The sequence below is a fragment of the Xenopus laevis genome, chromosome 7L (assembly GCF_017654675.1).
Source record: "Xenopus laevis strain J_2021 chromosome 7L, Xenopus_laevis_v10.1, whole genome shotgun sequence".
NCBI classification, from domain to species: Eukaryota; Metazoa; Chordata; class Amphibia; order Anura; family Pipidae; genus Xenopus; species Xenopus laevis.
Window position 1 is genome coordinate 44,139,886 of NC_054383.1, and position 22,618 is coordinate 44,162,503.

Below are 22,618 nucleotides of genomic sequence, written 5' to 3' on the forward strand. Positions count from 1 at the left end.
TTACTGGTCAGGCTGGTAAAATACTGGCCAGATGGCAACCCTAGATGTAATTGGTTATTTGGTAGCCCCTTTGTGCACAACCAAAATTTGCCTCCAAAATACGGTTGCCACCTTTGCCGATGGCTAATCCCGAACAAAGGGGGCAGGGCAGATAGCATTGGGGGTGGAGCAGTGATGACGCCATGCAGAAGTGGTCCAGATGCGCATTCAAGCGATGTAGTAAGCGTCGCGCCGCGTGATAACTTCACGCCGCACAGGGAGCTGTGCTGGTCTGGCCTGGCGCATTGGAGAGACCCCTTAGCCAGGCAGTGGTCGGTCGGTGCGGCATTTGCTCTGAAACTGGAGGCTGGTGACGGGTGTTATTGGAGAACAGTCAGTGAGCACTGAGCAGAGAGGTACAGACTGATCTGGGCTGGGGCAATTTTGGTGATGCTGCTGACTTAGGGGGCACAGACTTAGGGGGCAATGCATTGTTTGTTGGTACTTGGCACAACAGGCACAGACTTGGGGGCAATGCATTGGTGGCACAGACTTGGGGGGGCAATGCATTGGTGGCACAACAATATTTTGGGTGCTGCTGGCTGGCACAGGTACAGATTGGGGGCAATATTTTGGGTGCTGCTGGCTGGCACAGGTACAGATTGGGGGCAATATTTTGGGTGCTGCTGGCTGGCACAGGTACAGATTGGGGCAATATTTTGGGTGCTGCTGGCTGGCACAGGTACAGATTGGGGCAATATTGGGTGCTGCTGGCTTATTAAAAAAACTGTAAGTGATTAGGTGGGAAATGGTCCTACAGAACTGGGGGGGCGCTGATTGAAGTCCTTGCCTAGGGTGCCAAACTACCTTGGCCCGGCTCTGTTTGTATTTAATTGGTTTGCATATATTGCCCAGATTATTGTTTGGGTTTCACAAGGCTGAAAACAGAAACTTGAGACCCGAACAGGGTGGCAACCCTACTCCAAGCCAGGAATTAAAAAATAAGCATCTGCTTTGAGGCCACTGGGAGCAACGTCAAAGGGCTTGGTGAGCAACATGTTGCTCTCAAGTGACTGGTTGGAGGTCACTGCCCTGATGTATCAGATTGTCAATTATTATATACCCTTATAATACACAAAAGCCATGAATATCCTGTAAATTATATCCTTATAAACGGTGAGTTCTGATGTCATCAGTTATAAACGGTGAGTTCTGATGTCATTTCTGTCACATGACTCACTTAAATTTGTGTATTATAATAAATAAAGTACCCCCAGTTGCAAAATATGAGGATATTAGAAGTTACCTCGGAGTTCCATGACCTGTATAAAAACACTCGGCCTTCGGCCTCGTGTTTTTATATGGTCATGAAACTCCTCGGTAACTTATAATATCCTTATATTTTACAAGAGGGGGTACTTTATTCACTATATATACAACAGTGCTATGGAATATGCTGGTACTATATAAACAACTTCCTGTTTACTCGGAAACATACAGACAGGCTCCTCCTACTAAAAGCTGACCATAGAGTGTCCGAGAACATGACAGGAACCTAAGACTTGGCACTCCGATGGGATATAAAATAAAGTAAATTATTTATAATCTCTTTAATAGTGTATCATAAACAAAGCCTAATACTAATAAGAACCGACGTAAACAATCGTGGTTCTGGTTACCACAGGTCACATGATCTAAGTGCGCGCGCACCCGTGAAATATAAACCCCTTTGCAAGCATTTCCCAGTAAAGATTTTAGTTATAAATGAATATGTGCAGTTGCGGTGGCATGAACGGTGAGCCGGGTGAGAAAGTATTGAGTCAAATGAACTCTTAAGCTCCCAGCAATATCAATTCTCTTTCTCTTGTCCTTCACAAGCAAGCGCAGCGCTAAACACATGCACCCGCCTTCTATTCCCCACAGTTCCGCCCCTTCTACTTTCATGCGCTGAGTAACATTCAGCTGACCCGTGGGCGTGGCCTTGCATATTAGCAACCTTCACAAAGCTGCCGGGCCAGTCAGTCAGGTGACTCGTTCTACTAACAGGGTTCGCCATGAAGAAGTTCGCGGTGCTGGTTTGTGCTCTGGCAGTGGGTAAGAGGGTTATACATTAATATATATTAATGATCTGCCTTTAGAAAAGGTTATGTTCGATGCCATTATAATGGTCCATCGCTCGTGGCGTTTAAGGTCCAACACTGTGCGTTTTTTGCCTTGTCATTCTCCCAAAGCCGCCGTTGTTTATGTACACAGCCGTCCTTTAGCTGTCTCTCAGGGTGCCTGTCAGCCATTGCATTCCAATTGTAGCTCAGTTTTTTTTTTTAAAAAAAAATGTATGTGTGTGTGTGTGTGTATATATATATATATATATATATATATATATATATATATATATATATATATTATATTTATACGCACACGCTCTCTCTCTCTCTCTCTCGAAAAACAAGATTTATGGACGGTGCTAATGGCATATGAGCAGAATTGTATTTGATAGCCGCTGGGAATTATGGGGTTTGTAGTTCAGAAGCACTTATAGCTGGATCAAGAGTCACGTGTTGTATGACTTGGGTTTATTGTGGCCATAGTCTGTAGACACTCCCTGGCCTTGTGCTGGTATGTTGTTGTGCTATATATACACTATTTACATGTGACACAAACAGCCAGGCTTCTGTTGGGCAACTAGATGGCTTGTTTGGAGAGCTTAGCTTTTGAGATATGGTTGCAAGTGGAATTTAGATTACATGATGATATATTGTGACTGAGTTAACAAATCTATTTCTCCCAGCACCATTCATTCATTTAGTAAGAACTGAAAGACTTTTCCATTTGAAAGTAAAATAAATGAATGTGATTATTGTTCCATTTATTTGGATTCCAACAAAAAATCCTTTTGGCTGTGTACCTTGCCCGCAAGTGGAAGCTGTACTTTACAGTGCTTCTCTCCGCCTAAAAAAAACAAGCTGAGAGCAGCGGAACCAATGCTCCATGTGTCCTGGCCCTTAGATTCCTATGCTGTAACTCGGATGATATCAACGGATTAGGCCATGATTTCCCCAGGCTACAGTCCTCCACTAGTTTAGATATGCTTTCTGTAGATCTGAGGGTGTTGCAAGCTTCCCGTTCACAATCTACTTAAATGTATACTGTCATGGGGAAATTTTTTTTTTTTCAAAATGAATCAGTTAATAGTGCTGCTCCAGCAGAATTCTGCACTGAAATCCATTTCTCAAAAGAGCAAACAGATTTTTTTATATTCAATTTTGAAATCTGACATGGGGCTAGACATTTTGTCAATTTCCCAGCTGCCCCAATTCATGTGACTTGTGCTCTGATAAACTTCAATCACTCTTTACTGCTGTACTGCAAGTTGGAGTGATATCACCCCCTCCCTTTCCCCCCCCCCCCCAGCAGCCAAACAAAAGAACAATGGGAAGGTAACCAGATAGCAGCTCCCTACCACAAGATAACAGCTGCCTGGTAGATCTAAGAACAACACTCAATAGTAAAAACCCATGTCTCACTGAGACACATTCAGTTACATTGAGAAGGAAAAACAGCAGCCTGCCAGAAAGCATTTCTCTCCTAAAGTGCAGGCACAAGTCACATGACCAGGGGCAGCTGGGAAATTGACAAAATGTCTAGCCCCATTTCAGATTTCAAAATTGAATATAAAAAAATCTGTTTGCTCTTTTGAGAAATAGATTTCAGTGCAGAATTCTGCTGGAGCAGCACTATTAACTGATTCATTTTGGGAAAAAACATTTTTTCCCATGACAGTATCCCTTTAAAGAGAACATAAAAACTATGTCTTGCTAATGTATTTCCAGTAAAAAGGCCCAGTTAAACTACCTTATCAACAATTCTAGTTATAATTTGTGTGGAAATCCCCTTCTCCCCCAGGCAAGACTTTCAATATGTTTCCAGTTTCAGTTAGAATAATAAGGAACTGCTTCATATATGACAAATATTAAGGGTTGGGCATGGCACGCCTGCTACTTTCCCAGCTATTGCTTTTCATGCTTTACAATATTGCATTCAGGTATACCATAAAGAGGATGTCTGTAGTATACAAGTAATTAGCCCTATTCGACCGGCACTGTGCAGTTTATTTCCTCATTTAATATAATCACCATATCATTATGCTGAAAATGTGAGGGGGGATTATGGGTAAAAAAAAATGGCAAATTGTGTCTTAAATTGCCCATTACACTTGCAGCCATAATTGGAGCCAATGCAGTATAGTTTGTTTTAGCAAGACGTGTGTGCGCCATTTCTCTAATGTTGAATGCCCTGTACTGATTGGAATATCCCTATTTTCTTATCTATGTTTGCTTATCTAGAGTGGTCATTGAATGTGCTAAGTACTGGTTTGACTTTAGAAACATGAGTGGATGCGTTCTTGTATGAGGCGAGGTTTTTGTTAGACGCTGTAAAGTGAAAGCAGAACCTGTGTAAAATAAAAAAAAAAACCTTTATGCAAAGTGTCGGGATGTAGTGTTTGCATTATGTGCAAATCACAGATCTGGGATCTTAAGGGTGGTTCACCTGTACGTTAACTTTTAGTAGGTTATAGAATGGCCAGTTCTAAGCAACTTTTCAATTGATCTTCATTTTTTAAGTAGTTTTTTTTTTTTTTTAATTATTTGCAATGTTCTCACTCTTTCCAGCTTTCAAATGGAGGTCATTTACCCCATCTAAAATACAAATGCTGTGTAAGGCTACATATTTACTGCTGTTGCTACTTTTTATTACTTCTTATTCTGACCAGGCCCTCTCCTATTCATTTTCCAGCCTCTTATTCTGCATGGTTGCTAGGGTAAGTTGGACCCTAGCAACCAGATTGCTGAAATTGCAAACTGGAGAGCTGCTGAATTAAAAACTAAACAACTCAACCCACAAATAATAATAATAAGGACCAATATTGCCTTGTATTTCTCAAAAGAATTGTGGTTAGAATAAGAAAGGCCTATGCCAGTGTAGACTGATGGTATCATTAGACAACCCCCAAAATGTGATTTGCTGGCCCCTCCCACAGAGAGCAATGTAAGCACACTTAAAACATACCCCTGAGTAAATGGCTCCTGTGTAAAGTAGTTGTATATGTGACTGGCATTAGATTTGGGCTGAAAAGCACACCTACTGGATGTTTCAGGAACAGGAATCATTTTGTGGCACTTTACACCTGGCAGACATGCTCCAAGCTAAGAATAATCACTTTTGCCATCAGCCTTAGAGGAAGTAATATGTATGCAAGCCTTTGCTCAGCATTAGACCGTGTTCTGTAGGCCTTTGGTATTTCAAACAACTCGGAGGCCTTGTGTTGGTGATTGTAGGTTACATGAAAATGGTGCACAGACAAATCAGTGGGACTACAGATCAGGCTGGGTGCCAAAAAAAGGAGAATCGCTTGCTTTCCAACAGCTAAAAAGCTCTGAACTCTGCCATATAGTTTGTTGAACCTTTACTGAATTAAATATAAAGTAAGATTTGTTCCGGGGTATATTATTCAGTTAATTAGAGCACTGCCTACAATGGTAGCGCAAATCTCAAGGCTAAAAGCTCTTTAATTGCTCCCTCGGGTTCAAATATCCATGATATTTTTTTTATGCAATTCTGTCTCTAGTGAGATCTGTATACTTCCATGCTTTACTGCAGCAACTGCATAGATCCAGTTCAGCTACTGGGCCAAGCATGGAGAACTCCAGACATGCTTTTGAGTCTTCTTTTTAGTAATGGCTTCATTTGTGCCACACTCCTATATTAAATGCCAGGGAATTTTTTGTTGAACTCAAACCTACAGTCGGTAGGTTTTCTAATGTGACTCGTCACCATGCTTGAGTTTCAGCTCATAGATGGTGGATAGGAAGTAAAGTGGATAAAATAAACTTTCAATAAAAAAAATATTCTGCATTATTTTTTAAAAACAGTAGACTGTGACTTTCAATTTCAGATGTTTTCCTGTTTAGTGCATAATCTTATTTCTTTTTCAGTTGCAGCAACTCCCTTGTTTGGGACAGAACAGTGTGCTAAGGGACCTGAAGTCTGGTGTGAGAATGTGAGGACTGCGTCTCAGTGCGGTGCAGTTAAACACTGCCAACAAAATGTTTGGAACAAGCCCACCGTGGTATGCAATTATTCCCTTCGATAATAATTGAATAACAAATGTACAGGGTTTACCAATTTCTATTCTTCCTCTTATTTTATGAGAAATTTCTATTCTTCCTCTTATTTTATGAGATTCTGTGTTTACTTGTCAGGTTCATTCCCAAACTTCATATGAAATGTAGTTTACAGGTTATTCTCAAGTCTTTTGTATTTATATAGGGAAAATATACCACCTCTTGTAAAATATAAGGATATTTGTTAGAGAAGTTCATAACTGTATGAAGGTAAATGTAATGTCTAAAATGTTCGTAATTTACAAAGGTGGTATGTTTTTGATTCCTTCAATTTTTTTTTTTTTCTCTTGCACTGTACATATTCGCTTAATCGTGTTTGCTTTGGTCTTTGTTTTGCAGAAATCTATGCCATGTGACTTCTGCAAGGAGGTAGTAACAGTGTTGGGAAACTACCTGAAGGACAACATTACACAGGTATACATGTTGCCAGTAATATACTGTACATTGCAAGGATTTGTATTGCCTGTCATCAATTACATACTAGCATTAGTGACAATATTTCTAATTATGGAGTAAGTTGCCAGTTTCTCTCTCAGACAGCAAATCTATAGCTAATGCTGACATTTTAGTGCTTAATTGGAAACTGTTTTCCATATTGGAAGTCCTTTTTGTTACAGCTCATGCCAGATGATCAATTGCGCTTCTCTGACTGAATTTATCAAATGTTACATAAAGTTCACATATTAATATATTGGCAGAAGGTAGTTTGCATTAAAATCCATTACCCTAATTCAAGATATACGAAGGAGGCTTCCTTGGAGGCCATGACTGTTGACATTTTTTGTAAGCCTTACAGCAATAAAATTTCTTACATGTTAAAGGTGCAGGGGATACTTCCATTCAAAGTGGGCTTCCACTATTGGTACACACTCAGGCTTGATGCGTGTGCAGTACAGAACAATTACAAATGTATCTGTATTGCACTAAGCCTGAACTAGATAAATTGTGTAAGAGTTGATTTGTATCAAACCCAGCAGTAACTGTGCATTGTTTTTTAGGATGAAATTAAGCAATATTTAAATAAAGTCTGTGACTTTATCCCTGACCCTGGTTTGGCTTCCACCTGCAAACAAGAAGTGAGCGATTACTTCACTATTGTCCTGAATCTTCTTGAGCAAGAACTGGTAAGCAAAATAACCTAGAACAGTGCTGTCCAATTTCTGTGGCACCGAAGGCCGGAATTTTTCTGGCATACGTGGTGGAGGCCTGATAATGGAAGCCAGTGTTGACCCAATTCCTGTGTTTTAAACCACACCTATGGACTGTGTGTTCCTGTGTTTTAAACCACATCGCAAGAACTTTTAATACCGTATCCTCATTGGTCCCACACCAAAAAAACAAATGGTTGGTGCTCGCTGCAGGGATATCACTCATATGTGAAAAATAAAACATACCCTTATATCCATATGCCTCCTCCTCCCATGTGAATAACACGGCACCTTAGGGGCTCAAATCCCACAGGCAGAGTGGGACAGGCAAAGTATGGGACAGGCAGAGTATGGCGCACACACGGAGCATAGGGCACGTAGAATACAGTAAGAGACAGGAAAACCACTCTAAGATGAACAGTTCATACTGTGCTACATGCAGTGACGTGCAGTGACACAATTCTGGTGCCCCTCCAGCAGAGTGTGATTAATATGGGCACTTTCAGTCTTCGTCTCAGGTGTTACAGGTGTGAATAGTACAGGGGATTACAGTCTGTCTCAGTTCTGATACATTTTAAAGAAGTCACAGCAGGCAGATTTATGTGGGGGCCAAACAAAGGGGGGTGGGCCTCCAGTTGGACAGCACTGTCTTAAAAGTTTGAGTTGACATAGGACAAGTGCTCTGAGGCCTACTACTTGAATTGGGGTAACACATTTGGATAGTTTGAACCGAATACTGGTTATAGGTTTGTGTTTTTATGGAAGTGGTCATACATTATACAGGCCTTGTAAAGCTTCATTTCAGCCATGTTTGTTAGAAAACCACTTTTTATACTATTGAAAAAGAAAAAAAATGCCATGATGGGCTTTACCAATGATGGCATTAGAAACTGCCAAAGCGTTGTCCACTTTGCAGCATGCTTGCGTTGAATAGTCACAGGGTCGTTTTCATTGTAAGCAAAGCTAGCAAATCAATTAAGGGATGCACCGAATCCAAGATTCTGCCAAGATCTGCCCGTTTTCAGCAAGTGCCTGGCCAAACCAAATCCAAAAAAAATCATGACTTTTCTTCACAGAAACAAAGTAAACAAAGTTTTTAACCGCATGCTGTGCACACGGTTCTATTTACCCAACTAATTTACATAAGCAAATTAGGGTACGGTTTGGTTCAGTATTCGCCCAAATCTTTCACAAAGGATTCAGGATTTGGCCAAATCCTATAATAGTGGAGTTGATGCATCTCTAAATGAATTTGAAGCTGAACCCAGCAGTCTGTAAATATTTGGAATGTCCCTCTGTATGTTTCAGGTATGCACAACATGCATGCTGCTCTAAGCATAATGCTTAAATGTATTGCATCTTACAGGGGCATCCTACTCCTAAAAAGACATTCTAAAGTAAAAATGTATTCTGCCTATTTTTTAATAAAAAAACCCCCATCCCCCATTTATAAACGGGGCAAATTGTTCCTTATTTACCTTTAAACAAACAAACCACTCCCTTCTCTAAGCAGAAGTCTTTGGCTAGTGCCACATGGGGGTCTGAAATCCGTATTCGCCTCCTTTCCTGCCTGCACCTGAAACCATAGTGTTGGCTTGGGTCCAGGTACCCACAGCTGATTTTGTTAAAGAAACTCGAGAGTTTGACTTCTCGCTCCGAATCAGCCATGTGTGCCTGCACCCAAGCCAACACATCTGTTCGGTGTGCAGGCAGGAGCCAGTGTAGGGCCCGATTTTTCATCTTACATATTTCAGCAAACTGACCAGCCCCCCATTAGCTTTTGAGCAGCTAACTATCAGCTTCTCAGTGGACACTTCATTTTTCGGTTATATGAGTTCCTTCATTGCTCTGTGCAACAGTAACTGGCTTCATTTTATTGTTTAGTGCCAGAAATAACACACTCTACATCTGTCTTAAAAACAGTAGGGATACAATATGTTTAGAACAAGCCCTGTTCATTGAGCTCAGGTTGAAAAGTGGTGTGTATTGTCACTTTAAGAGGCTTCATGTTTAAATACCAAATGCCTTTTTTTTTTTTTTTTTTTTTTTTTTTTTTTCTCTTCACTGGCCCTCCAGCTGTTTATGGGTTTTTTCCTGGTGTTATTTATATCTAATGTAGAACCTGAAAGATCTTGTGTTTATCCTATATAATAAAGTTGATGTCTCTGCGTCCAGTCCCTGTGTCCGTGGGATTGCGCTACTGCGCATGTGCCCCACGGACCGTCTGATTACATATGTTCTAGCGCCCGTTAATTTAACTGGCTTAATGTCTAGTTTTATAATAAACTGTACCAAAGGAAAAATGATTATAAATTGATATCTTGTCTTTCAGAGTAATCCTGGTGTGCTGTGTTCTTCCCTTGGTTTGTGTACATCTCTTCAGCGGCATCTGGCCAGTCTAAAACAACCCACACAATTACTCACCAATGAGATACCAGATGTGGACGCTGCAAAACTGGTTTATCCTTATATTGTTAATATTCCTCAACTCCTCTATCCCCAAGAAAAGACTCTCAAGGAGCCAAAGGTAATTTTTAATAATGGAATTTCAGTTCAGCTGACATGCACACTAAGGGGCAGATTTATCAAAATGTGAGTTTAGAGCTTAATAAATAAAACCTCCCCCACGTTCTGTTCATTCCTATGGGATTTGTAGAAAGTATTTATCAAATGGTGAGTTCTCACTTTCATCCATTGATAACTTTCTAGATGAAACTTTGAGCCATAGTGGTCTGTTTGCGAACACGATTCCAGTTTGTTGAATTCATTGTTTTTCTCATTTTAAAGGGGTGGTTCAACTTTATGCTAAATTTCAGTTTGTTATAAAATGGCTAATTCTAAGCAACTTTTCAATTTGTCATCTTTTCTTTTTTTATAGATTTTGAATTATTTGCCTTTTTCATCTGACTCTTCCTAGTTTTGAAATGGGGATCACTGACCCCCCATCTAAAAAACAAATGCTTTGGAAGGCTACAAATTTAATGTTACAGCTACGTTTTATTACTCCCCTTTCTTTTGAGGTCCTCTCCTATTTATATTCCAGTGCCTTATTCAAATCCATGCATGTTTGCTAAGTTAATTTGGGCCCTAGCAACCAGATTGCTGAAATTGCAAACTGGAGAGCTGCTGAATAAAAAAAACTAACTCAAACCACAAGTAATAAAAAATGTAAACCAATTGCAAATTGTCTCAGAATATCATTCTCTACATCATACTAAACATTTAATTTAAAGGTTAACAAACCCTTTAATATGTGAATCAAACTTGTGACTTTTCGACTGGCAGGTTATTTAAGAAAAAAAAATCAATTGTCGAATGGTTCTTACCCAAAAATGTTAAATCTTATTTGATTTGTACCAATAGAGTTTTTCTCCCAACAAAAAAAACTTGAATGTCAGGAAGACTCTGAACATATCCAAATGGCTCAATGGACCTCTGCCATTAGCTTGTAAATTAACTCTGCAGGTTTTAGGTGGCAAATATTAGGACTGTTTCCATTGTGGTGGTGTGATAAATATCACATTCAAATTTACATTCGAATAGGGGGATTAAAATTCAAACTTGAATTTTGACGCCAAAATAACTGAGAATTGGAATTCAGATTTGCTATTCGACCCTTAATAAATCTACCCCTCAGACTATAGGTTTTTTTTAATTGTCTGAACATCTAGTAAACCATTTGTGAATAATTGAATCCTGTTTGCAGAGTTTTGTATGAAATCTATACAAGGAGTAGCTATACAATTTAACTGTTTATATGTTTTGTTTTTGATCAGACTGGAGATATCTGCAACGACTGTACAAAGTTAGTCTCTGATGTGCAAGATGCCCTCCGAAGCAATTCTTCATTCTCCAAGAAATTGGTGGACCATTTTTTGCAGGAATGTAATCTGCTCGATCCTGCTATTGCAGAAATGGTATACTATTTTTATTTTTAATTCTTCATTATTGGCTAAGGCATATTTTTAAATTTGGGAAAAATATATGTAGCTTATGCAGTAGCTTTTTTTTCCCATTCTTACAGAAATCGAAAAGATATAGCCAATTAATGTCCTTGACCAAAAAACAAACATGTTTTGTACAAAATAAAAATGAAACTTCTCATTCCACTTGAGCACTTATCCTGGTGCTTGGGTTTGCTCTTTCTGGTAGTATTTGCCAAAGGGATTTAGCTATTCACTGGTTAACATACTTGTTTTGAAATTTATTTTATTTCCTTATGGCTGTAAGATTCTAATAAATCTTGGAATTTAAATTTTTAGAATTGTTGTAAAAAATAATCCCTTGTGTTCTACAATGGATAACTTAATGTATTAACCCAAGATAATGTAATCAAAAAACGTTTATACACTGGCCAGTAAACTTTTGGGCCCCCTGATTCGACAACTTATTGATCTGCATCAATTGCTATTTGCCGGCTGGTATGTCTATATATCAGTCAGGTTTTGAAAAACCTGTTTGACAAAGACCAAATTGATGCCCTGGTAGCTATTGCTGTTTTCTTTTTAAAAACCTTATTGCCCATGACGAGGTCGACTTCAGGTAATTGTTTGAAATCTCTTTTAGTGCAAGTCTTACATTAACCAGTATTCGGATATAGCCATACAAGTGCTACTGCAAATGGTAAGTCTACAGTATCATTTTTCATTGCTAAATATGTCATTGTTTTTTTGCTTGGCCTCTACAGTGTGTGTTAGAATACAGCATTGGTTCACTTTTAATTTATGCATGCTCTTTGCTAAAAATTAAATGCTTTAATCTTTTATTTCTCTTTACTAAGCTGTCTTATATCTAAACTGAATCTGTAATTTTGCTACTTGGCATTCTGGTTGCAATGCAGTCCCTTCCTGTTTGTGCTTGCATTAACAAGCACTCGTTTGAATGAAAAGATCAGTACATTGTGTCTGGCCTTTGGATTAAGCTCAAAGGGAAATGATCATCTGTTTTAAATGACTTCTTTGCTCATGATTTATACATCTATGCTGACCTCAGTCTTTCATTTTCTTCCCTTTTTTCTAATCTGGCAAATCACTTTCTTTTTGTTAATCATAAGGATCAGGTATGTGTGAAGCATGGTAGTGTGGTATGTTAATGTGCATTTCACCCCTGTTCTGTCTCATTCAGCTTTTTGATAGTTCTAATTGGCTAAAAGCTTTTATTTAGCCATTGTCTTGCCCAAGTTCCCTTTCCCCGTTTTCAGTTTTCTTTTCTTTTTTTTATTGAAATGAAAGAACCTGGATATAGGGTCTTATTGACTTTCCATTCATAATGTCACTTGCCAAACAAAGCTGAGTTGATGCAAGCATAATGCACGTAGCTATTAATGTTTTGGTTTGAGGTTCTTGGGCTCTTCTATTCCTTTCAAAAAGCTTTGTTCTAGAATGTTTTTTTTCTTTTCATCCTGCATTCTTGTAACTCCCTGCTAACCGTGGCAGCTCTTTTCCAGTACTGAATATACTGATTAACAATGTGCAAAAAATCTTGAAGATAAGTTGCCCTTTTATTAAAAAGAATTTTTTCAAGCAAATTTTGTAACCTTCTGATGATATTCTATATCCCCATCCCTGCTTAACGACAAGTATAGAGAAGCCAATTTTTGGGACACTTTGTTTTCTCTATTGGAGCAACTTATTTTTAAGTTTACTTTCAGTTGCACTACATTGGTAACCAGATTCTGACTTTTTTTGAACTCCCGTTTTGATATTCACTGTAGCTACTGCTTCTTTTATTGTAGCAACCGAAACAGTTGTGCGGTATGGCCGGATTCTGTGACCAGGAAAAATCAACACCTCTGCAAAACATTATTCCAGCTAAATCCCTTATTCCTGCAGTAAAGGTACAACCAGCTGTTAAAGTAAGTATATAAAGTATATATAAAGGATATATATACTGTATCCTGCACGTGTGCTGCTGTTACTTACTGAGCTTAGGTGCCAACTCAAAATATACTGTAGTAACTGTCGTACTAGTGACTAGGAGAACTAGAAAGGCATATTGTGCATCCTGGGAACATGGTCATTTTTTCATCTGGCAAGTGCAGAGCAGCTGTAAGGGGGTTTCAGAGGGGAAATTGTATGGTGTAAAATGTCTTAAAAGTTTTAACTTTTTTAAATACATTGCTTATAGAAATTATCCAAGTCTTCTTTATAGTTTTTTTTTATTTTAATTTTTTTTTATATACTTCAGGTTTAGCCCAGTTAACCATTTATCTAAGATATTATTTATTTTTCTGTTAATCTAATGTGTGTGTTAATTATTCCACTATTGTTTATCTTGCCCTTGGTGTCTCATTACAACAATAATATACAACTCAACAAGTTATTGGTATTCTCTGAATTTGTTAAAATATCCAATTTCTGTGGTGGATGATTTTTAGCCATGTAAGATACAGGGAGAGACTAAACATTTTGGGTGTGGTATGTGTGTATATATAATATTATATTACATTGTTACATAAGTTGTGGTTTTTTTTTTTTTTTTTTTTTTAGATCACAAAGAATCCATTGCCTGGAAACAATGTGCTCTGTGAAGTCTGCGAACTTATGGTCTCTCAACTTGAAAAACTTTTAGATAACAACAGAACAAGGGTAAGAATTTAAATGCTGCTATTTAGGATAGTGTACAGCCACACTAGAAAAAGGAATAGGTACCCTCGTGTAGTGTTCTATGCAGAAACGCAACTTAAATTGCTACTTAATCTAGCCATACAGCATAGCAATATTTGTTGCACATAACAACCTTTTAGTCTGTCGGATGTGCAGCAGACATGGAAGATTATACATTATGTGCCTGTGCACAGCTGCTTGCACCTATTAGTAGCTTACCTTAACTTACCTACTTGTTTAAAAAAAAAAAAAAAAAATGTTAACGTTGCCTATGCTTCAGTAAGCTTCTAAATGATCATGCACTGGAACGCCAAAAAATGGGAATGGCTTTGTTTATTGCAGGAGAACATAAAACACGGCTTGGAGAAAGTTTGCAAGCTTCTTCCTTCTCAATACACCCAAAAGTGCGAGGACATGATTGAAGAATATAGTGATGCCCTGATTGAGCTCCTGGAACAGGAGGCAAATCCTCAAGCCATTTGTACTGCCCTAGGATACTGCAGTGGCAGCAAGAACCTAAAAATTGGTAATCTGCAAATGTGTATCCCTTTGCTCTGAAGACATGGTTTTGTTTGTGTTTTAAGTCATATGTCACATTGTAACATTGTAACATTCCCATTTTTGTTTATATGAATGCACAGAGCTGCTGATCCTTTTATGGATGAGATCAGCCCTGAAATTATCATAAAGGCCCACACTTCCTGCTAGACATTCCTGTACTCCTGTTTTTTTTACTTTTAAATGAGTTTACCGCTTTGCATTTTAGTTTGACATTTTTAAAGGGGACCTATCACCTTAAATAATTCCAAATCCTATTTTAGTATGTTAGTCAAGCAAAATGTAAATCTTGGCATTCATACACCGCAGGAAAGTGCCATTTTGCGGATACTGTTATTATGGCAAGGAAATGCAGAATGGCCCTGCCATTTTACCTAAGGCATATACAGTATGATATATTTTAATAAAAAATACATTTGGGTTTCATGTTTAATTTGAAAATGACTTTCATTATACAGCTTTCTATGTCTGGGTGACAGGTCCCATTAAATGTAATCTTTTTTTCTGGAACAGTAAAAATAAGTGCAGAGAAGGCGGCAGCTGGAGATTACTGTGCTGTGTGCAAGATGCTTATGCGATATGTAGATGAGCTTCTGGAGAAAAATGCCACTGAAATAAGGATCAAGGCTTTTCTGGGTAGAATCTGTAACTTTTTACCAGATTCCATGCAAAATGAGGTAAGTTATTCTCCACTTTTTTTTTTTTTGCTGAATAGGAAGCTTTATTAAACATGCATTGTCACAGTAACACACACACCACACACACACCACACACACACACACACACACCACACCACACACACACACACACACACACACACACACAACCCCCCCCCCACTGCTGTGATGTGGGTTTAGCCAGAACAGCGTCGTCCATAGTTCTCCTCCACTCCCAAGTATGTGGGGGTAATGGATCCTTCCTGTGGGTTTTTTTTGTTTTTTTTTTTTTTAATTTACTAGATTACTGAAGGTGGCTGCTTCTGGCTCGGGCAAAATTAAGATTTTTTTTGCCCTGTGGAAGAGATGTACACTTTTTGGTATATTTGTTGTAGATTTTTTTTAGAATTTGTAGCTCTTCAGCTGTGTGTTTTAAAGCTTGTTTCTTTTCCCTTAAAGGGGAAATTAAAATAAATTTCTGGACAGGGGGCAGAGCAGGCGATATTTGGGGTGATCCAGTGATTGCTCCAACTGACGTGCATTTTGACTAGAATCTCTGAGTTTTAGACTTCTGAAAATCCACACAGGCAGTTGCAAACTGACAGTGGACAGCCCAAGTGGAACTTCCTATATGCATGTCATTTTGTATTTTATCCCTTAAAATGTTCTGCACTAATGCTTTTAGCTGATTTAAAATGTGAAAGTATTTAGTTTCTTATTATTGCTTTTGCTTATCCTTCTATATCCTTTTTGGCACTTTATCAGTTGGTATGAGATTCACCAATCAAAATCACTTGCACGATTTATTAGTCAAGCAGTTGCATTACCCTAAATCACTGTTTGCTGTTTCTTTAATGCGGGGCTCTAATACTTCTAGTGCTTTTTTGCCCTGTGAAGAAAAGTCAAGAAAACTTGCTCAGTTTCACTATACAGAACCCTGTAAAATGTAACTGTTTGCCACCGTTTTATTGGATATTGTCAACTGTTAATTTTTCTAATCTTTTGTTCCTTCTCAGTGTTCTGCTTTGGTGAATGAGTACGAGCCTTTGTTCATTCAGTTACTTCTGGAAGCCCTGGATCCCTCTTTTATTTGCATAGTAAGTCTTTTGTGCTCACCACTTGTTATAACCATAAATCTATCTTTATTGTACAGGCTAATTACATGTTCTCTTATCCTACACAGAAGGTGAACCTGTGCCAAAATAAGAAGGTGCTTTTGGGAACGGAGAAATGCATGTGGGGTCCCAGTTATTGGTGCAAAGACATGGAAACTGCAGCAAATTGCAATGTAAGTAAAGGACCGCCCCTCCAAATATATGGCCCAGCGCTGTGACCCCAGATGTTGTAGAAACATGTATTGACTCCTGGATATATGTCAGAGGAATTGTAGTCTAGTATCACCTGGGTTTGCGAAACACTGTTATTGGCTTTATCTACCCAAGAAACCCTTTCAGTCAATTGCTTGGAGATTGGGGGAAGTCTGTCTGGATTACAGCTAGCCACACACTTTATATGTTAAACCACATTTCCATCCCTTCTTGATTACATTATTGAACTGGTGAAAGGGGCCCTCCAGCCATACTTACCTCATCAGAGTAAACTGGCTACAAACTTTAAGGGGTGGTTCACCTCTCAGTTAACTTTTAGTATGTTATAGAATGTCCAATTCTAAACAAATATTTTCAATTGGTCTTCATCATTTTATTTTAATTTTAATAGAAGAATTTTATCTAAACGATTTTCCTTCTTCTGACTCTTGTCAGCTTTCAAATAGGGGGTCACTGACACCATCTAAAAACAAATGCTCTGTAAGGCTACACATTTATTGTTATCGTTGCTCTTCTTTCTATTCAGGCCTCCAGTCTCTTATACAAATCCGTGTATGGTTGCTAGGGTAGTTTGGACTCCAGCAACCCGATTTCTGAAACTGCAGAGCTGCTGAATAAAAAGTAACTGAAAAACCACAAATCATAAAAAATGATAACCATATGCAGATTGTCTCACACTATCACTCTCTGCATTTTACTAACTGTTAACTCAAGGGTGAACAATCCCTTTAAGAGGAAGCAGTTGTTGCTACTACAAGTCACCCATAGAATTGTCCTATGTATATGGAAAACTCTTAGAAATGTCTTGCTTTTTATAACATTACATTGTGTGCTGTTCCTGCTAATCCTGAGAATATTCCAAGCAGTGGTGCTTTAATGCATGCGCTTGTGAGATTATGAAACCTGGGCTCTCTTGCCCTGTGGGACCTTTTATATATAATATTTATTTTCCAAACACTTGGGAAAGACCCATGTGTCCCATAAAATGCCCCTACCCAGAAAATGGCAATAGATGTGCATATATCACCCTTCTGCGAATGAGTGAGGGAGTCAAGTGTCACCTTTTTGCATAAATGAAACTGTCAACTGCTTTGTGATAGAGTAAGGTCAGAAAGTACAGGGTAACTGTTAGGGCTGCACCGAATCCACTCTTTTGGGATTTGTCGGATCCTTTGTGAAAGATTTGATGGATATTAAACCAAATCCAAACTGTAATTTACATCTGCACATTCGGGCTAGGAAGGGTGAACGAGAACACGCACAGTTGAAACATTGTTTGTGCAACAATGTTATGATTTTAATAATTTGGGATTCGGCTGAATCCCGAATGAAATCCAGGATTCGGTGCAATTACTGTTAATCTTTAACAGCCTTAAAGGAATTGTTTAGTGTAAAAAATAAAAACTGGGTAAATAGTCTGTGCAAAATAAAAAATGTTTCTAATATAGTTAGTTAGCCAAAAATGTAATGTATAAAGGCTGGAGTGACTGGATGTCTAACATAATAGCCAGAACACCACTTACTGCTTTTCAGCTCTCTTGGTTTACACTGACTGGTTACCAGGCATTAACCAATCAGAGACTTGAAGGAGGGCCACATGGGTCATATCTGTTGCTTTTGAATCTGAGCTGAATGCTGAGGATCAATTGCAAACTCACTGAACAGATATGTACCATGTGGCCCCCCTTCAAGTCACTGACTAACTCAGAGTTATAGAGCTGAAAAGCAGGAAGTAGTGTTCTGGCTATTATGTTAGACATCCAGTCACTCCATTATATTTTTTGGTAACTAACTATATTAGAAACATGTTTCATTTTGTACAGTCTATCTATTTACCCAGTTTTTATTTTCACACTGAACTATTCCTTTAATTCTAGGCCCCTCATCAAATGCTTTAAAGGGGGGCAGCACAGCAATTTAGCATCCAGTGCTTATTAAGCTGATGTGTTTGGTTTAAATAAATGCTTTGCTTTTCTAACCACCTTCTGTGTTTCAGGCTCTTGAACACTGCAGGCGTCACGTGTGGAACTGAAATTCCACCCCCCCCCCCCCATCTTGTGAAGATTCCTCAGACTGAAGAAATCCCCCCCCCCCCCCAGTGAAATAATGTGCCCTTTCTGCTTCCAACCCTTTCTCACACCCTCCTCTTAGGTCTCCCTTGAAAGATTTTTTTTTTTCTTGTAGGGAGGAAAAATGTAATTCTTTGCTGTATATATTTGTTAATCTCTAATGATTTCAAGGTTATGTAGGATATTTTTAACATTTTTAACAATCTGATGGGTTTTTTTGTCTGGTTCTCCAAAATATTTTCTTCCCCTTCTTATTGCCTAAAAAAAATCAAGTTCTTCGGTTGGTTTGATCTAGTGCATTTGTCCCATGATATTTACTTAGTCTTTTTTAATAGGATGCCTGGTCTTTTTCCAATAGGGTAGTTTAGGTACAATCTGATTAAAGGACCAGTGACAATTTTTTTTTTAAAGATTTGTACATAAGAAATAACTTACTGATATTCTGCTTGCGCACCTCTTCAGAAAAGGCAGCAGAGTGATGATCCATTGTGCGGCGCTTGATTTCTCCTCCCTGGCTATCTCCTATAGAAGGCAGGAAGGAGAAATCGAAGGCTGCACAATGGATCATAGCTCTGTCGCCTTTTCTGAAGAGGAGCGCAAGCGGAGTATTGGTAAGTTATTTCTTAAATACTTTGTGAATTTAAAATTAAATGTTTGTTTTTTTTTTGTTTTTTTTCGTTATGTACAAATGAATTTAAAAAAAAAAAAAATAATTACTGGTCCTTTAAGGTGGGCTCTTATGCCTGAGTACTGCAAGCCATAACCCTGTCTCTTAAGGATTAAAAGTGCCTCAAATTATAATTAGACCCAAAAATACCCAGAACATTACTGACCGTTGAAATTGCTGCAGGTCAGTCATTTGCATAGAAATGCTTGGCAATTATTTCTTTTGAACAATTATGTTTTTATTGACATACCTGCAGTGATTCCTGTGTTTGCCAATGTTCGGGTATTTTTGAGCATTTTGGTGCCCTAACGTGGGATGTCCTCAACATTGAGGTAAACTACATCTCCCACCCTCTAAAACATATGCTTGCAGTTGAAGCTGAGGGGAATTTGCTAACATGGCATGCTTTGCATGTATGCCTATTCATTTGATTTAGACTAGTTTAGTTGAACAAATGTTTTGACTAATAGATTAATCATGGCTCTGGCAATAATAGTAGTGAACACTGATCTTTCAGCAGCTGAGTTGTCCTGGAATAAAAGTGCAGTCTTACTGGAAGTGGTTACTGTGCTTGCCTCGCACTGCTCACGATCTTATTAAGCCAGACCTGAATTCCATATCAAGGCTGCCCTTCTGTCCTGAGACTGCACCTTTTGTATGAATAATAGAATAATATGCATTTATAGACAACTAGATAAATAATTTAGGGTAAAAGAGGTTTCATGGAAGTCTGTCTTTGTTTTTTCTCTTTAAAGCTGCTAAATTGACAATAAAATTCTTTAAACATGTCCAGTCTCCAGTTTTTGTGGTAATAAATGTAAAAGACCATTATTAATATATTGCCTTTTACTTGTAGTATGGTACAGGTATAAGACCTGTTATCCAGAATGCTTGGGACCTGGATAATGGATCTTTCCATAATTTGGGTCTTCATGCCTTAAATCTATAGAAATTCATGTAAACATTAAATAAATCCAATAGGCTGGTTTTGCTTCCAATAAGGATTAATTATATCTTAGTTGTGATCAAGTACAAGCTACTGTTTTATTATTACAGAGAAAAAGGAAATCATTTTTAAAAATTTGGATAAAATGGAGTCTATGGGAGCTTTCTGGATATCGGGTTTCCGGATAAGGGATCCAATACCTGTATTTATAATGCTAAAGATACAAATGGTATGTATTTATAATAGGGATATAGTTTCCATCATTGACTTCTCTTACTAAAGGCATATTAGTAGTATTAATCTAGTTAAAAACACAGTAAGCTAACTTACTTGCCGGCACAAAAAAACCCCCAGGGAAGAATACAATTCTGTGTATGCTGTTTCCCCTGGGACCCCTCAGACTTGCATGGCTTCTGTTCTAAAGCTAGCCTTGGTCACTTGTACCCTTGTAGTGATGTGCGGTTCAGGATTTTCCCGATACACACGCGCCCGAGTCCAACTTCCCGCTGATGTCACAAAAGGGGCAGGGCAAGCAGACGCGCAGTTATAAAGTCGGAAGCTGGGGGTTGGGGAGAGCTCGACCCGGACCCACCTGCAAAGGTGGGTGCGGGGTTGGCCCACATCCTTGAGGCAAAGCCACCTTTTCTGTGTTTTTATATATTATTCCCAACTCTATAAAAACCCTGTGATGTCTTTGTTCTGTGGTCTGACTCTAAGTTCAGAATTACGGATCTTGTGTCAAATAAACTTTTTTTTTTTTTACCTCAAGTGGTCTCCGGTAACTGAAATTCCACAAAATAACTACAATGACCAGAGACGCCTTATGGTATTGAGTGCTATTCATCTGCTGGAGTGCATATGGGATGGTCTGGCCAGTACTTTGTTACAACTGACCAAAACCAGTTTAAATGGTCTTTTTCACTGGTGATTTTGGCCCTTCCACACTGGTGTTTCAATGTGTGTCTAATGAAATACATTTTTCTCTAGACCAGCCCTTCCTGTCAGTGCAAACACCATGGGGCAAATTCACTAAAGGACGAAGTGCTTAACGCTAGCGTATCACATTTTCGTTAATTCGCCGATTCACTTACGGACGCTGGCGTAAATTCGCTAGTGTTACTTCGCACCCTTACGCCTGGCGAACGGACGTAACTACGCAAATTCACTGACGCGCAAATTTTTCTGAACGCTACCTTTTACGCCAGACTTCCTTCGCCACCTCAGACGAGGCGAAGTGCAATAGAGTACATAGCGATTGCTTAAAAAAAAGTTAAACATTTTTCTAAATCCCAAAAAACGCTGGTGTTTTTTCTTTTTTATGGCTGATAGGCTGAAAAAGATTAAAAAAATTTTTGGGGCTACCCTCCTTCCCCCCTACATTTCCTAACTCATGGCAATTTAACTATACAGTGGGCTCATGTGTAGGGCAAAATAAAAATTTTATTTGCTGTTTTGAAGGTTTCCCAGGCTTGTGTAGTGATGCTACATATTCCTCCATTGTAACATGAATTTTGCGCCGTATACAAATTAAGCATCGCTAGCGTAACTCCGCTTTGCTTGGCAAATTAACGCTATCGAAACTTCGCAACCTTACGCTTCCCCTGAGCGTAACTTCGGATTTTAGTGAATTTGTGTAGCGCTGGCGAAAATATGCCTGGCGAAGTGCGCCGAAGTGGACTCTGACGCAACTACGAATATTAGTGAATTTTGCTCCCATGGGTTTAAGTATCCACCTCCGGAAGCAGGACAGAAGAAAAAAAAATAATAATCTTGGCTCCACCCTCAAATAGACCTTACAATAGGCAATGGAGTTCACAAGGGTGCACTTTTCACCCTTTCCTAAACACCTCCTTTCATCCCTCACAGTCCAGCTGAGACGCAAAGAGGGGCAGACCAACCTGGTCCAATCAGTCTAGACAAACCAGGATACCAGGCCCCCCATAGGCCACATCAGCCTGACTCTCACAGTCCAAGTTCAAGAGGGGTAAATGGTCGTCTTCAAAATTCTTCCAACTCACATACAAGACAACTGGGTACTCTCCATCATCTCCTCAGGTTTTTAAGTGGAGAAAGTCTTACCATATAGTTCACAAATTCAAGTGTATAGTGGTGTGCCACACCCCATCCTTTAGTATATAGTTGAACTATCCTACATTAGAGCTACTGTTCAGCGTGTGCCCTCTACAAAGCTGGGCACTGCAACTGATGGGAACCTCCCCATAAGACTGACAGGCTATATCTGTAATTGCTTTGCTATACACCAAGCTCATGGTTGACTTCTGTATAGATGGATTCTTCTCCAGGCACGTGCAATGTAGGCACAAGCTAGTGTTGTCAATGCAATCTTAACAAAAACCACAGCTTTTTACTCAAAGCCAAACTCATACCTGAAATCCATTGTTTCCACTACTGTAGTAATTTGAGGCCTTTTGTCCCCTAGGCAATCATTAGATTCTGGGATGAGTGACAAATTCATAGGT

The 22,618-nt window shown here is 38.9% G+C and overlaps 1 protein-coding gene across 2 annotated transcripts; it reads left to right on the top strand.

The window, feature by feature from the left end:
* The first annotated feature begins 1,916 nt into the window (after nt 1-1,916).
* Nucleotides 1,917-19,980, top strand: psap.L (prosaposin (variant Gaucher disease and variant metachromatic leukodystrophy) L homeolog). 2 transcript variants are annotated; one of them, XM_041568544.1, is made up of 15 exons: nt 1,917-2,073; nt 5,973-6,106; nt 6,501-6,575; nt 7,160-7,285; nt 9,642-9,836; nt 11,086-11,226; nt 11,876-11,932; nt 12,363-12,368; nt 13,044-13,163; nt 13,798-13,896; nt 14,257-14,440; nt 14,986-15,149; nt 16,145-16,225; nt 16,312-16,416; nt 18,453-19,980. In XM_041568544.1, the coding sequence occupies exons 1-15, from the start codon at nt 2,034-2,036 to the stop codon at nt 18,486-18,488; spliced, it is 1,563 nt and encodes a 520-aa protein (XP_041424478.1). In that variant the 5' UTR covers nt 1,917-2,033; the 3' UTR covers nt 18,489-19,980.
* Nucleotides 19,981-22,618: the final 2,638 nt, after the last annotated feature.

Coding starts and splice junctions, on each gene's coding strand:
- psap.L (XM_041568544.1), top strand. CDS start 2,034: ATGAAGAAGTTCGCGGTGCTGGTTTGTGCTCTGGCAGTGG. Junction 6,576..7,159: donor TGAAGGACAACATTACACAG/GTATACATGTTG, acceptor ATTGTTTTTTAG/GATGAAATTAAGCAATATTT. Junction 16,226..16,311: donor ATCCCTCTTTTATTTGCATA/GTAAGTCTTTTG, acceptor TATCCTACACAG/AAGGTGAACCTGTGCCAAAA.